This window comes from Rhopilema esculentum, chromosome 18, assembly GCF_057945365.1.
Source record: "Rhopilema esculentum isolate cy_ngs chromosome 18, ASM5794536v1, whole genome shotgun sequence".
NCBI lineage: Eukaryota > Metazoa > Cnidaria > Scyphozoa > Rhizostomeae > Rhizostomatidae > Rhopilema > Rhopilema esculentum.
In genome coordinates this window covers 659390-676297 of record NC_142832.1, presented here as the reverse complement: position 1 = coordinate 676297, position 16908 = coordinate 659390, and the positions used below count along the sequence as shown (strand labels likewise).

The 16908-nt window shown below is 36.6% G+C and overlaps 1 protein-coding gene across 1 annotated transcript in view; it reads right to left on the bottom strand.

Annotated features, from left to right (window-relative positions):
- Positions 1 to 16908, bottom strand: part of LOC135696698 (lipoxygenase homology domain-containing protein 1) — a 39155-nt gene that overhangs the window by 2468 nt on the left and 19779 nt on the right. Inside the window, exons 23-45 of the mRNA XM_065216181.2 lie at positions 16725 to 16885; positions 15989 to 16075; positions 15628 to 15844; positions 14561 to 14715; positions 14096 to 14218; positions 12769 to 12955; positions 11896 to 12000; positions 10641 to 10749; positions 9770 to 9954; positions 8887 to 9071; positions 8243 to 8326; positions 7654 to 7846; positions 7089 to 7243; positions 6380 to 6601; positions 5482 to 5740; positions 4965 to 5167; positions 4463 to 4646; positions 4032 to 4161; positions 3323 to 3440; positions 2455 to 2587; positions 1769 to 1957; positions 1184 to 1399; positions 441 to 747 (exon numbers count right to left, since the gene is read on the bottom strand). Coding sequence (XP_065072253.2) covers positions 441 to 747; positions 1184 to 1399; positions 1769 to 1957; positions 2455 to 2587; positions 3323 to 3440; positions 4032 to 4161; positions 4463 to 4646; positions 4965 to 5167; positions 5482 to 5740; positions 6380 to 6601; positions 7089 to 7243; positions 7654 to 7846; positions 8243 to 8326; positions 8887 to 9071; positions 9770 to 9954; positions 10641 to 10749; positions 11896 to 12000; positions 12769 to 12955; positions 14096 to 14218; positions 14561 to 14715; positions 15628 to 15844; positions 15989 to 16075; positions 16725 to 16885 — 3907 coding nt within the window. The remainder of the gene's footprint in view (positions 1 to 440; positions 748 to 1183; positions 1400 to 1768; positions 1958 to 2454; positions 2588 to 3322; positions 3441 to 4031; positions 4162 to 4462; positions 4647 to 4964; positions 5168 to 5481; positions 5741 to 6379; positions 6602 to 7088; positions 7244 to 7653; positions 7847 to 8242; positions 8327 to 8886; positions 9072 to 9769; positions 9955 to 10640; positions 10750 to 11895; positions 12001 to 12768; positions 12956 to 14095; positions 14219 to 14560; positions 14716 to 15627; positions 15845 to 15988; positions 16076 to 16724; positions 16886 to 16908) is intronic.

The window sequence follows — 16908 nt, the reverse complement described above, 5'->3', positions numbered from 1 at the left end:
AGTCTAGATGTATTTTCCTTTTGCAGTCACTCGTCTTTTTACATTGATACCAAGGTACATTCAAAATACTACTCCAACTCAAGGTGAAAAACATTTGGGGTGTTACTTAAACAGGTAAGATGCCGCAACCAAAAGGACAAATTAAATGTTCAAGCATTCTAACAAAAACTAAGCAACGGTAAGAAAGAATAAGAAAGAACTAAAGGATAGAGAGAAAAAAAAGATAAAAAATGGAATGATTTGAATAAAACAGAGGGGGAAAAGAAATGAGAGGAAATGGCATGATGGGAAGGGGAGAGGCGAGGGGATACTGAGAGAGAGGATACTGAGAGAGGGGATACTGAGGGAGATTTTGTCCCAGTTTTGAGGGTACATTTTGTCCCAGTTTTGAGGGTACATTTTGTCCCAGTGTTGAGAATAACAATTGACTTTGGACCAACCTATCCTCGGTTTGGATATCCTTCACAGTGACTTCATGCAGGTGCCATCTCTCTTCGCTTGTACTCTTTTTCAGCGTTGCCCCCTTCCTGTATCGATGTCCTACAACCAATGTCTTCAGTGCCTTCAATGGAGCAGACACAACCTTGACAGTGTTCGTTTCACCACGACTAAAAAGCTTCTGCTTTGCTTTATTTTCAACAATGATTTCTTTGGACCGCTCCCCAGTTTCATCAGTGAATATTAGCCAAGCGTTATGGTTCGTTCCGGCACCTTGCTTGTCTGATGTCACAAATGTTACTTCATACGCTAAAGAAAAGTGAAAAGGAAAAATCATGAGCAGCAATACCACTTTTTGTTACAAATATGGAAAGAAAAAAATGCGGCTGTTTCAGTCTATCAAATACGCAAATACTGGACGTTATATTCTCACTTGACCAAAACAATAGGTCTCCTGTATATCTTTATGGAAAAAATCTATAAAAATCAAAAAATAAGTCTTAGAGCTCTTGCACTTTTCTATGTAATGCATTTTTCAATCCGACATGCATCTTATAAATCGATGTATCAGCTAACACCGTATTAAAACCCTGCACTCACTTGATATCATTTCAGGTTCAATATTTATCTAATAGCATACTAAGAATTTTCGTAACAGACACTTGAACACATACCTAACATTTTGTTGTAATTCGTATATTTATAAAATACAAAATGGCAGAAGACGAATTTCTAAAAAGCATACCTGCAATCGAGTTTGATGCCTCGACTTCCTGCTGTAGGTTTGAGCATGGCAGCTCACGAACAAGGCTACCATCGTCCTCGTTCTTTGCAAGCCACCTGTCACATGGAAACTCGTATACTTTGTTGTCATTTGCATCTTCGATCTTGACCTGCTTGAGGAACCATGCCGATCTAAGGAATTTGTTGTCATGCCAGATACGAATTTTCAACAACTGACCTGCGAATGTAATGGGAACATGATCACATTGGGTACAAGCAAAATTTGGTATGTTAAGCCAAATAAACTTCGCTGGAAAAAGGGGCATTTCACTGGAAACACAGGGCGATCAGACCTAGAATGACATTGGTTGGAACAGAAAAAGTAATGAAACTCAATTACCAACTGTAATTGGAAGATTGTACACTGAATAACAATCAAAGTTTTTGAAAAGCTATCCAGCATTATCAAATGGACATTGTAAAGAGTTAAAGAAACATACTATAAAACATCAGGAACAAAAACAATTGTAGAAAGGAACGGTGTTAGGCCTGGATATTTAGGGGGGGAGCTTAGGGGGGGGGGAGCAAAAGTACAACGAGTTCTTACCTAAGCTCAGCATTTTGAAGGTGAAAATATCGGTTTGTCCTCTTTCAAATTTATCGCGATTTGTTTCAGAATTCTTCAAAGCTAGCTCGCCAGAATCACCTTTGTTACCAAAAATGACCAAAAAGACGTTGGCGTCAGTGCCAGCACTCCGGACATCACCTGTTTCAACAGTGATTTTGTACGATGTTTCTAGAAAGAAGTTCGATAAGCTTTACAACTGTCTTCATCAATGGCCTTCATCAGCAGTTGATAACGATGGCCTACTTGCAAAGAGCCACACGACATCAGTCTAAAAGGTTTCCAATCCCTCAAGTGGTAATACATATTTTTTTCAAAAGTATTTTAGAAGATTCTAAGCCATCATGGCTGGCTGATGGAACTGGCAATTGAAATTGTTCTTTCAAAGCGGATGAATATTTTTCAAATCCTTTGAAAAACAGTGAAAAACTATTTGAAATTCATTTTTTTGGAGAATTACAAGCTTGTAGTCAACATAAGCCTTCAATTAAACATAAGACTTGACAGACACGGAAACAAATCCATTCAGTTTGGTAACTCTTCCTAATGTACCATAAATACAGCTTTTTCCGTTTTCCTTTCTTATGATTCATTTCTTCAAAACATAATTAAATTTTAAAAGCTCCAAAGTTTGTTTTTACAAGATTCTATCAAAACCATTAACCTACCCTCTGTGACTTTCTTTCCTTCGATTTCGGCAGGGAGCTCGCGTACCAACATACCATCTTCATGAGACTTCGAAAGCCACTGATTGCATTTAAAGACTGCTACTTTATCAGACAACAGGTTTCGCATCAGAATCTAAAAATCCAAAACAAACGTCTCAAATCAAATCTGTTAGTGCCTATTTTTGCAAAGAAATCTGTTTTCTTGTTTCAAATGTTTCAAAGTTTCAAGTGGTCTGAAGTCAAAAGCTGCTTATGATGGCTAAAAAAAATGGTATTTCTACTGGCGAGGACACTTTATGGGTTTGAAAATACCCTACAATACAGAGAAGACGGAGATAAGATCATGCATCCGCTCCCCAGCTCAATGTTTATCATTTTGAACGGAAGAGTGAGCGAGGGATTGCAATTTACGTGCGTGCATGATACCCGTCTTATCTGCTTAGGCCTTCACCTCATCGGCGGTGCCCAAGATTGGGACACACCTTACGTGTACAGTATTTTGCAATCATTATGTCTAAATGCCCCATACTTTGCAACTAAACACGTCTTCCACTCATTCAGTAGAGTTTCTGAACCAAATGAGTCTGGACCTGACAAACTGTGTTGGCAACAGTTATAGATATCATTGTAAGCTTGGATGTTTCATTATACGGGCCTGTGCCTTGTTGAGCTTGTATACATGAGGTACCTAGCGGTATTTTATAGTTATTACGAACCTCGTGATTTTCAATTAATTTATAAATTATCTCTTGTTATCTGATATCACCAAATTATCTTATGGTATCTGCCATTTTCTAAGGCATCAGGTGATATCTGCTACCTTTGTGGTATTTCTTGCAATTTGCTATACTAAGGCATTTCGACATACCCTTTCCAGGAACCAACTTGGTCGACTTCCTTTCCCATCCAATGCAACTCTGATCTTCGTTGGAGTTCCAATGTCTTCAATTTCCAATTTGATGATGTCGATTGCAGCACGCTCAAAACTGGAAAAAGGTTCACCTTTTTTAATGTTGATATTTTGATAACAGGGCATTTTCGCAGAAAATGTTTTCAATACATAATGCTGAGTAGGCAGTTGAAGTTTTTCTTCAAGAAAATGACAGCCAAAAGTAGGAGAATTAAGCAATGTGAGGAGATGATGTAATTCTCAATATTTGGAAGGACAAAAACGTTAACGAAAGTTCTGTGGGTGCAAAACTGTTAGGGGCTGAAAGTTGAATAAAGTGAAGGGTGGGTGAGGGAGTGCGTAATTTACTAAACGCACGAATATGAAAAAGAGGTAATTGGAAAATGGTTCTCAAATAAAAAAATGGGATGGCTACTAGGCACCTTAGATTCTGAAATCATTTACGTTAAAAAAATTCCAAATACCAATTCATCTAAATGAAAAACTGATACGAAGAAAACCATTCTTCGTCCCTCAAACAGGAACTGAACAAGGAACGTTCACAGGATTGCCACATTAAATAGTTTCAATTCGCAGACGGGTTTACCTAAGGCAAATCCTTCATTGATATTTCAAGCAAAATATTTCCTTGTTGACAGACCAATCAAAACTATGAACAGAATATTACCGGTCTTCCCCTTTATCAAGCTTGATTTCAGACGATGTACCATCTCGTCCAAAGAAAGTGACTGAGATCTGACTGTCTGTGCCAGCTGAGGCGACGTCCCCCGTGTAAACTGTAATCTCGTGTGGAATCTCTGCAAAAGGATACCAACAGGTCAGAGTTAACTACCGAGTGGAAATAACCGAAACAAAACTTCTAAACAGGGAAACGAATTAAAAAAAAACTTGTTTTCAGGTTGGTGCTAAAAATGAAACCTGATTCAGTGGTGCAGGAATTGCTTTATCTTAAACTGAATGTTTTTTATCTTAAATTGATTGTTTAAGAATGAAAAGTGATAATTTTGAAAATAAAGGGTCTAATCGCAGTATTCATACCCGCATTAACAATGCATAAAAAACCAAAAATGAAAGTGAATGAAAAACCCGTCAACTGACTCGGTTTGTAGGTGACTGTTTGGTCCTCTCCAACTGTAAAAACCCTTGATGTTTTGCCATCTAATTTGTCTTTGCCCAACCAACATTTACAAGAAAACATGTACTTCTTTCCTGTGGTTGGAATATCAACTTCGAGTGCCTCCAAAAACCAGGAGTCCTGTGGTTTATACCCATCATGACCGACCTGGCAAAGAAAATTGAAATGAAGTTATCATGCTTTAGCACCTATGCCAATTTTCATTTCCTTTTTCTTAAGCAACGATTGTCCCCTTTTTAAAGTTTGATGGCTCCTAGTCGGGCCATGTAAGAAGCAATAGAAGCGAAAATTCACATTCCATTGGGGCAGTCAGATTTGTAACTAAACCCTCTTACCATTGGCAAGGATCTTGACGAATTGGCACCGTAAGGGTTGCGTGAAGAATTATACCACCAAAGATGTAAATTTGTTTTATCAATCCCTGACTATCAAACTTACTAACTAAACAATTCCCGTTATCCATACCTCTATTTTCTTAATATCTCCGCAATCCGGCGCCTCTACTGAAAATATTTCAACTGAGCCAGACGCAAATCCTTCTTTCCCTACCAGTTCCAAGGGAATCTTCTCAGAAACGGCTTCAGTTCCAATGAAAACAACGTAAGCATTTGCTGCGGTCCCCTCATCTTCGTTGTTCCCGGTTACTACACGCACTGTGTACGGTATCGCTGTAATCGAACAATGGCAGTTGAAATAACATTCAGCTTGGGAAGAGGAGCTTGAATATCAGAGAATATTGCTCTTATCAGCAAAAAAAAGAAAAAATGGGTGTATTTATTAATGGCTCTCTTAGTTGGGGCTCTTGTGGTGGCAATGTCGTAGTGGCAATGTGTTTCAGGCTTGGGTCTATGGCGATAAAATTTGCTGGGTGTTGTGCAATTCAAAAAAGAGATGGGTTGTAGCAACAATATTACAGTAAGGAGACACAAGCATGAATTGAAACTTATTGGCAACATAAAATAAACTTGGCAAGGCTATTTACTTTCAAGCAGACTCTCCGTTGACATAGACTTCAATGACTTCCTCCTTTTCGTTCCACCTTCAAATTCGTCCTTGAAAATTTTGTCAGCAACAGAGCTCCGTCTGCTTTTGTCAGAGATCGAGCCCTTTCTAGACAAGGTAGGGCTTTTGTTGCCTCCCCTTGGAGACGAGGGGCTTGACGTTGCCACACTGTCTGCGCTAAGGCTGAATGTACTGCCTCGGAATGAAGTAGCAGTGGAAGCGATCGAGGTTCGGTCACCCTAAACAACGTTTAAAGAATGTTATAGCTGTAAATCAAACATTTGTTTATATTTGAGCTTATTATATTGCGAAAACTAAAAAAGCAATTATTTCGTAATTGCAGATGTCTTTGGTGAGACATTGGGTACGAAACAATACATGTTTATGTATCGAAACTTTAAGGTCAATGTTTAAACAAAGAATAAGAAGCCAGAAGGCTTTATTCTCATACGAGCCTTTGTAACATAGCACAGCAAAAAAGCTATAGCACAGCAAACAAATCATTTCAATTAGTAATTTATATCTTTCAACGCCACTGCACTCTGAAAAGAACATACTTACAATAAAGCGGTATTGCTTGGTTTTTAGGCTGCATTTCTAGCATTACAAGAAACACCAAAAAATGCCGTATAGACCCAAGTCAGAATTGTATTTGTTTGCGAAGATCTTATGGATAGAACTTAGTAAAGGCATGAATTTATATACTGACTGCTAAAAAAAGAAGGATTTGACATATATATGTATTTTTATTGCAGCCATTTTTCTTCTCTGTTTTAAAACGAGGATTGATGGTCCTTCCGGTGTTTTGAGAACCCATTAAAGAATAATCCGATATAGAATATACTATCCCACTTCACTTTCTGCTTCGACACACTTACCTCATACGATTTTTCATAAAGAGTCCTCTTGATTTTCTTGTCATCCTTGCTCTTTGACAGCCATCTTTCGCACAAGAATGTAAATCTCCTGCCATCGTCACTGGTATCAACAACCTCGACTCGGTCCAAGAACCAAGATGGATTCAGCAGTGCGTTGTCATGGCGAATCAAAATCTTGTAAATGTACCCAAGATCAACAGCCTCGATTTTAAATTTGTCCTCCTGAAAGAGACACGGTTGCGATGTATTTATGCAACAGACTGATAAAAAAGAGCACAGAAACAGAATTAGATTTTCATTCCTAGAAAAATCACAAAAGAATCGCAGGTGTATAAAATGAGCTCCAAAACGAGGTCCTTTTAGATTTCACCGGGCAATGATTGAAACAAAAGAGAGCATATCACAATGTTTAATACGAAATAAAATGTGAAAAAATAAAATAAAATGAAAAAAATAAAATAAAGTGTGAACAAAGGCTGTTTAAAAACTCACAGTTGAAAAGCATTTTTTCCTTGATATTTAGATTTAGAAATCCGAAAGTATACAATATATAAAATAAAATGGAAATAAGGCTTAAATGCAACATTTTCTTTACATACACGACAATTCATTTTTGGTAGTTATAATCCAAAGAAGGCACAGACTTGACAAAATTCACGAAACAGAAAGAAAACAAAGAAGAAACATGTAGAGAAAAAAGACCAATTACCTGACCCCGCTCGAATTTATCTTTGTGTGTTTCACTTTTCGATAATGGCCTCTCTCCCGTGTCGCCGTTCTCCCCAAACATTGTAAGGAAAACATTAGCATCCGTACCCGCACTTCTGACGTCACCAGTGTAAACAAAAACTTCGTAATTGTGCACTGAAAGGAATTTGGTGGAAAGTAAAAAAGATGCACGATCGCCTAAACTGTTGATGCCAGGCTGTCAAGAATTTAGCGGTTCTTTGATTTGATTGGTTAAGACCAAGCTACTTGTGATTGGTAAAATCGAGCTACACTCCCCCCCCCTCCCCCCTCGAAGCATGAAGCTACCATTAATTTTCTTTGATGAGAAAGGTTAGGCTCGTTCGACAAAGTTGCTTTTTGTTGAAAGGATGTCTGAACAATGTTTTACCTGAAAATGATTTGATTCATTGGCGATGAATCAGTAAATAAAACACAGAAAAAATCATCACTAAAAGACTTCAGGATAATCCCTTACGAATCTAAACATAAAAATGGTTAATTTAATACACAAAATAATTAAACAAAGTGTAAGTCAGTCAACTCACTTGTCAATGCATCTACCCGCTTTTCCTCTGCCTCCAACGTCCCCTTTTTATTCAAAGTCTCTTCCACAATCTTAGCAGGAACAAGCTCCCGCACAATGGCTCCATCATCCTTTCCTTTTGCAAGCCAGCGCTTACATGGAAACGTGAAAGTTGTCGAGCCAGAACCATCTTCATTTAATCTTCGAATTTCTACCTAAATAAAGAAACACAAATGATTAAAAAAGCCACAAACAAATCACTGGCCTGCGTTGAATGTTGTACTTATCGAAAGTGGCTTTGAGAAAAGCAAACACTTCAAGTTCTGTACCACCAAAAAATAGTTCACTTATCGAAAGGCCTTTCTTAAAATTATCCGTTGACATTTCTTTTAGTCTTGTAACAAGTCTGCTTTGAGCTAATGACATTCAGCCTTTAATAAAGGACTGGTTGCAAGCATAAATTCTGCCTATAGCCTTCCGATTTCAAAATGAAAGTTTCCCTGTATAGCATGTCACGCTTAGGAAACACAGTTCGTTAGATTCATTGGTTAATGTCTTTTTTATGGAAAGAAATGATAATCAAAGCAACGTCAAAATCAACGCCAACTTACTCTGTCCAAATGCCAGCCCGCAGCCAGCCCTTTGTTGTCGTGTCCAACTCGGATTTTCTCAATTACTTCTCCAATGTCTGTGAGCTACAAAGCATAATTAAATCTTAATTATTAAAATCTAAAATTACATAAACCGGAAAGAAACTAGCCGAACTTGGAAAAAGATTCTGTTTCAGGATTTGATTTTAAATTAGTTATTAAATAAATTTTAGATAGTGAGAATAAGATAAAAACCAAATTACAAAGTCAGCAACGTCGGAGAATTTCGTATCGAAGCAAATAAACTGGAACTATTCTTTATGAAATATATTTCATTCATAATATAAAAAAAAAATTAATCGCTCAATCATTTCTCAAGAACAGGGCCAATTGGCTAACATGTTCTAGACCAATAGTGATCATATGAAAACACAGTTTCAGCCAATCAAACACACTAGTGACGAGAGTGATCACATGAAAACACAGTTTCAGCCAATCAAACACACTGGTGTCGATAGTGATCACATGAAAAATCACTTGCTGCTCAGCTATCTTGTGGAGCTGGTGGCTAAATAAAAGCCTTAGATAGCAACAGTATCAAGATTGCTTGTAATTGTTGCCTGGATGATACATTTTTCTTGTTACTGCAAACGGAGTTTACAAACCTCACGGACAAATACATCAGCATTTCCTTTATTAAAGCATTCTTTCCGTTTTTTCTTCTTGGATTCAGTCAAGTCAACTTGCTCAGTGCATACACCTCCCATTCCATAGAGAGTAATAAACACGTTGGCATCGGTTCCTGCGCTGGAAACGTCACTTGTATATACAGTAATCTCGTAGGGCACATCTGAAAACGAGGCCGTATCAAAATGATAAATATCTGCGATTACTTTGGCATGAAATTATAGAAGAGATGATATCAAGTTTCATGGAAATGGATAGGTGCTCAAGTCCAGAAACCTGAAAAGTTCTGAAGAACTCAAAGGTGAAATGAATTTTTCAGCAAAGAGAGAAAAAAACAAGGGAGTCTTTTCACACTTTAATAGGGATCGGTAAAGTAGCTTTAAACATGCTCACAAAATCTTTAAAAGCCATCTTTAAACTTGTAAGAACAAAAAGAAAGCTCAATAAAATGATCATATGAGATAATGACATAAATTGAAAAGAAAAGACAGTAAAAGTCTAGCAAATTTCTGACACTTATTTCTACTTTTCAGGAAAAACGGCTCTTAAGAAAACATCGTTCATGATAACATCAATTTGACTTAAAAGTCAAATTCCTTTAACATATTACTTGTGCAACACAGAAGCAGTCATTGCAAATGCCCTGGAAATTTTTACATTGTCTTTCACAAGCTGTTTATTTCAAGAAGTTTTGATTTCGGCTAATATGAGAAATTGAAGATATAGAACATGCATGACCAGCTTGTTCCTTGCTTGAATAAAGAGAATGGAATCAAAACTAGCCTTCTCTGTTCTTATCTAAAGATAATCAATAGAAACATTGTCAGACTTTGAGTTGAAATTGCTTAAGCATTCACTTACGTGGGACATATTGCACTTCCCGATCCTCGCTTGGGTAAAGATCAACTTCTGTTTTCCCATCATCCTTTCCCTTGTCCAACCATCTACCTGCCGGGAAAACCCACTTCTTCCCCAGAGATGGAGCATCAATTTCAACATTGTCAAGATACCACCCTGCGAACCCACCCTTGTTGTCATGACCAATTCTGCAAAAAAAGCAAAATGATAAAGGTGAAATCCTTTTCGAGAATATGATGACCACATAAACACGTAGGAATCGAAACTTCTGTTATCGAATGAAAGAACAAATAAATTATTTCTTAAATGATAAACATTTCGTGCCTAAAAAGCATTATCAAGGGAAAAATTCGCTTTAAACTCTAATAATTTCACCAGATAAAACTATGTAGAAAAATGTACGAAACATGTAAAATTATGTAAAAAATTAATGTGCAAAATTTTCTAGAGGTACCTTACTTTTCCTTATTTAGTTCTTTTTATTCTTCGATTTTGTTTTTATATGTAGTTTTGATTGAAAATTGTAAATGTCACTCATAATGGAGACTAAGTGACCTTGTGTCCTTCACTTTTGTGAGTTGCATGTATTTAAGTAGCTTTGGTTGTAGTTCAAATATTTAAATCGTGAAAAAATAAATATTGAGCAAAACCATCTTTTTCTTAACGAAAGCAAACGATCTCTAAACATAATTTTCATAGACGATTGCGAAAATGAAATCACAAAAATAGTTTAGTTTACGAGAAAACTGATAATGGGCACTAAAAACCATCAATTCCTTTAAAGCCTTAAAAGTTTTTGATAACAATTTTAACATAGATTAACATATATCAACATATATCAACATATATCAACATATGTTAACAAACATCGCACCTTATTTTCTTCAGAGGCCCGATATCAACAGCCTCAACACTAAAAATATCAGTCTGATTTCTTTCAAATTTATCTTTGTATGTCTTCGATGTCTTCAGTTGTATTTTTCCTATAAAACGAAAAACATGTAATTACAGTCATTCGTTTATGGTGCATTTAGATAAAGAATCTAAGGGTAATACAAAAAACATTGTATATGTTACTTGAATGCTGTAAATATATGAAAAGCACAAAAGAATATTGTTAATTGGTGTTTAAATGAATATCAACGATCAAGGTTTCTTTGTCTCGAGAATTGTTATCAAAGAGATTGAGCCCCCCTCTGTCAGAAATGTTGGCGATTTGCTTTCCTGTAAAGCAGATTTTGGGGAGTCTCAATATTCATGGCAACATTTCCAGTCTGAAATTTCCGCGGATTAAACACATTATGCAATTTGCATAATAATCAGCCAAGAGAATTTGTTTTTCTATCTCATATTTCTATTTAAGATACAATTCCGTCTAAGAGATTCTATGTAAAGAAGGTGAAGCAAAATTTGTAGTTCCAAAGATGGGCTTGGTTTTAAGCAAAGCAAAATCTTCAAAAGGGCTTGGTTTCATAATTCAAAAGAAAGCCATCAATGAAAAAATACCTTATCTCAAGTAACACATCAAACGTTGGATTTCTAATACTTTTCACGTCTTGATGTTAAAAAGTAGTGGATGAGGTAGACTGGCCAAAACTTTCTCCGAAAACAAATTAATGGGGAGAATTTGGAATGAGCAGGGAGTTTGGAATTAGCATGGGGGCTAGAACTAGTGGGGGGACTCAAGAATCAGGTTTGTGTGTTAGAAAGGCAGATAGAAACAGAAACCAAACACCTAATCTTTCACAACAACTGTTTCTAGAGATTTAACAATGTATTGCCTATTCTAAATAGATTCTTTTCCTTAATCTTCTTCTTACACAACTTATTCATGTATCGTTTTATGCAGACAGCTAATGATCGAGGTGAAGCAGAACAGAACACTCGTCTCGTTGTTGTGTATGATTTGTTCCGTAGCTTCTGTCAATTTTTTTGGTCGTTGTTTGTTGCTTCTTCCTTGCACATATTGAGCGAGAAACAGGCGAAAATGTAAGCCGCAAGATTGGAGTTGCGGTGTTCTTGGTGACCTTATTTGCCAAAAATCGTCTCAGGGCGCTTATTAGAGCTTTCAGACAACGTTATTTCTCTAAACCCCGACTGTTTACAATTCTTTGTTAATCAGCACGTACCTGTATCTGATGATTCTCCGTAAAGAGTAAGGTAGACATTGGCGTCCGTGCCAGCTCCTTTGACGTCACCAGTTGCAACATTAACCTCGTATGTAGTCATGGCGGCTATACAGGCAAAAGGCAAAAGAGAGGGTCAAACGTATTGTACATTGTATGCAGTTGTAAACTTTGCTTTATCGAGGTATTTTCGACAGAAAAAGGCTCTTCTGAAGAAGATCCGCTCGTTTTTGTGTCCCGAAATGAAGAGGAGTTTTACGGAGATAATCAAAACAATTGGTTACTGATCTTTACCATTCATGTTTAAGTGAAATTTCAAAGAAGAGAGAATTACTCAATATAAAGCAAATAGCGCTTCTTTGATTTTAAACTTAGCATAAAAAGGAAAAAATGCAAAAATCTTTCTGCAAGATATATCCATAGAGAGAAATAAATCCTCAAGTTCATTAAAGATTTACTCTGATTTTCTTGATTTGGAAATTTCAAAAAACGACCGCATTTTCAACAAGTATGTTTCTAATTATCATTTTTTGGCAATAAATCAACCACACACAGAAAACTGACTTAATTCTCTAACAAAAGTCAATTCTTTCAGCAAATGCTCGTTCAGTGGAGTTCTGAAACAAGCATTACTTGACAAGTAATTCAAAATCACGTTGATGGATGAAATCTTGACAAGTAATTAAAAGGCTCACTAGCATTTATACCTCCATATGGTTCAAAAGATAAATCATGTTAACCATTAGGAGCCATGGACAAAAGTCAACAAAAATCAAAGGAAAGTGTTCATGATTGCAGATATTGTCCCAATGGAGGTATAAATCTTGGTTAAATCTTGACTTTCTATCCAAAATGCAACACAACCAAGAAAAATACCTTTTTGTTCGAGATCAACAGCATCTCCGGCTGCCACTGACATTTTGCTACCACTGCGAGACATTCTTCGGCTCTTCCTCCGCTCAAAATCAGTTTTATCTACTGGTACTAGTTCGCGACAGATTTGACCATCATCTTCACTCGTAGAAAGCCAGCGATTGCACGGGAAAAAGAAACTTTTGTGTTCCTGCGGAAAAAGAAATTTTGAAAGTGATGAGAATGGCCGATCAATAATTTACTCATGCAGCTAAAAACAATGATCAAAATGCTTCTATTAAGGTTCGACAGCAAATTTAGAGCCGTGTTTGAATTGGTTGGATCACCATGAGCTCAACAAACCAATTGACAGGAATTGAATGAAGCCCAAAAGAAATCAACGCTTTAATACGCTGCCTCATTTCAAGTTGACCCAGACACGTTTTTCTAAGTTCTGTAGCAAATCGAATCCCAAAAAACGATCAGTTCTCAGACAGCATTGTTTCAAAAGAGATATTGTCATTAAGTGCAAGAAAACTTACTTATCTTGGCCACTTTATTATCCTGGATCATAAATAATGCAAACTTGCCAGGCAGTTGGAAATAAGAAGAAAGAGAGCTTGGTTGAGAGAGCAGCAAACTGGTTGAGTCAACAAAGAGAGATTGCCAACTGCAGCAGCAAGAAGAGACCCTTGCAGAGGGAAGAAGTTGCGGAAAGCAGCATTAAAGAAAAGGCTCTTGGACAGTTAAGAAGTTGGAGACAGTGGGAATAAGAAGAGGCTTTTGCAGAGAAAAGAGATTGCCCACTGCAGCAGCAACATAAATAGACCCTTGCAGAGGAAAGAGGTTGCAGGCAGCAGCTGCATAGAGAGACCCTTGAACAATAATGACTTTACAGGCTGCAGCAATAAGAAAAGATTTTGCACAATGAAAAATATGTCAATAACAGGAATCTTGAAAAACTCTCAAAACCATTGTGTCGATTCAGCCTTCAGGAGATACTATATTTAATCCAACCAAACAGCGCACTTAATCGGTTGACCCAGATTTGCCACACTTCATTTCGCATTTGCAGATAAAAATTCCCAGTGGCAAAGCACACCAATGGGAAAACACAAGATAAAAAGACAGATTCTTATAAAAAGCTTCCTGCAGTATCAATATTTTGTTTTGAAAATAAATGGCTTAATCTAGAGCAAATAGACTGGAAAATTGATGAAGAGAATATCTTGCGGCCCACATGCATTTTATTCTGACTGCATCCACTCTTTAATCAATAAAAATTTTTCAAAAATGTTTGAACTGGCAAAAATTACAATCTTAATCGTTCATGATTTTATGAATAACTTACTTTTTCGTCAGTGACTTCAATTCGGTCCAAGAACCAAGATGATTTTAACCCGGAATTATCGTGGCGAACCTTAGCTTTGGTGAGTTCTCCAAGAGAAACGAACTCCATTTTAAACACGTCCTCCTGAGATGCAAGAACAAAAATAATTAGAATAATGATACAATTCACTTTTGTTTAAAACAATTATTACAAGGTCAGTTCACGAAATAGCGCTCATGGGTAAGCCTTAAGTTCGATAGCATATTTGCCTGAAACCAACGATCTTAAAAAAATCTCACTGAGCATTACTCATGCTAAGTGAATATCATGGACGTGTGATTCATGCTCCTTAACTTGATAACGATGATATCCTATTTTCTAAAGAAATTGTTTCCAGTCGTTACTTTTGAGACGATTCTAAAACAACTCAAAGTAAATAGCGAAATGTAGATGGCGCAAGAATTCATAGCGGGGATGTAAACATGCCTGATTTCGCTCAAATTTATCCACATGGGTCTCCGATTTGGACATTTTTCTTTCACCAGAGTCCCCATTTTCTCCATAGAGAGTCAAAAATACATTTGCATTCGTTCCGCTTCCTCTGACGTCACCAGTGAATACCCGGATAGTGTATGGGGTGGCTGCAAAGAAGATAAGAGCATAAAATGTGCAACATACCATTTAAAGTGGCAACAGGCAGTGCATGCCAAAAGGTTTTCAACAGTCTTTTTTCGTTGCTAATAAATGCAGAATAACCTCATCATGAAACTACAGAAAAATACTTTTTTAAGGGCCCGTGTACACATTTAATTAACTCAGCAATTAACGGTTCCATAAAACAGGTTAATCAGACAGAAATGTTTGCGAGTTTCATCCAAATGGATTCGATTTAATAAAAAATGAGATGACGTATCATCTCACAACGAAAACTAGACTTTGCTTCGAGAATGCCAAGATTTACAACCTTAAAGGAATAGTAATATTACCAAAGATCAGATTTTGATAGGCTAGAGTTCCTTAAAACATGGAATCATGCTTATTGTTCTTGGGATGCATTTCTCAGTTATGGCAAAGTTACGACACAATCGAATATTTAATTTTGGGATGGTCAGCTTCTAGCATACTTGAGAAATCTGCTAAGAGACTTCCACCATCGTGGAGTGTTTGAAGTGATTATGGATTATCTGAATACCAAAAAACTCTACATTTGAAAAATATAGTTACAGTTATTAATAAGTAAATGTTTTCGAAATTAATAATTCATTAATTTGCAAGAAATGTATTTATTGATTTTTGTATCAAAATGAAATTAAGAAATCAATATTTAATAGGTAGTGCAGCACACCACATTTTAATAACATAATCAGGTTTCTCTCTAAAACAAATTTGTGAGCAGAGCAAATGACTGGGCTGTGAAGAGTCTTGCTTTGTCACTTTCTTTCAAACAGCTGTAAACCTTTATCGAGTTTTTCGACAGAAAAAGGCATTACCGAAGAAGATAAAATCATTTCTGTGTCCCATGATTACTTAGATCGAATTTAAGCGATATGTACCTGGCAATGAACCACTTCGAGATCTAGTTCCAGTTTCATCTGTAGGGACAAGTTCCCGGACAATTTGACCATCGTCTTCATTTTTGGCGAACCATTTATTGACAAAAAAGAAATAGTTGCATTCATCTTCATCACCAACTTCTGCACTGCTTTCTACCGATGATTTCTTTCTTTTTTTCTTCTTTTTATTTTCTTCTTGCAACTTTCGAATTATAATCTTAAATGAGAATAGAAATTATCGTTATTCCGCAAGCCTAGTGATTGTCATGCATTTATTTTCACAAACCTTTCTTTCTTGGAATACGTTCCTTGGCTGCACTGTGACAAATCACGTGAAAATGTTCCAGTTTAGGTGACCTACCTTATCCAGGTGCCAGGCAGCACCAAATCCCGAATCGTCATGCCCAACTCGTATTTTTGTGATTGGTCCAATCTCATCACTTTCAACCTGGATGTTAAGCAAAATGCTTGATTAAATGTTAGGCCGCCTAATGACAAATATGATGGTGACAAGAAAGCTTGAATTAATTACAACTAAGATCGAAGTAAAAACAATAAACAACGATAAATTATTACTGAATGGCAGAGGTAGGAAAGGGCGAAATGTCGCAAAAACGGACAAATTTTCTAACAGATAACTTCTTAGAAAACGGCATTATTCTAAAAATTGGGGGCACGTGACTCTGTTGCAACCCCGGTCCCCACGTCCCGGTTCCTCGGTACGTTCAGTAAGTGAGAGAGATCCTCCCCTAAGAATGTCCCTACGTAGTGCATGTGTATCTCTTCATTGCCACGCTTCCATATCGTGCTTTTTATTAGTTGTTTTTAATTCTATTTACAAGAAAGGAATAACTATTACAAATATGAAAAAACTAGATTTTCAAATGCGACACATTGCATTATAAGCAAAATCTTTGCTAGAATACACCGAGTGCCTCATCTACATAAAATAAATATAAGCAGAAAAATTACAAAAAGACTGAAAGAAAGGTGAAAAATAAACAAATTTATAATGAACAAAATGAGAGTAATTTGAATATAAAACACAACTGAACTTGAATAAGATCAGTATAGGGAATAACTAAAGCTTTATTTACCTTAAATTTATCAACTTGGCCTCTTTCGAAGTTGTCAGTTTTGTTTCTAAGCCAAAATTCATCCGACTTTCCTTTCTCGCCATACAAGACAATGAAAACATTTGCATTTGTCCCTGAGCCTCGAACATCACTTGTGTGGACTTCAATTTCATAAGGGATCTCTGAATAAAAAATCATTATCGTT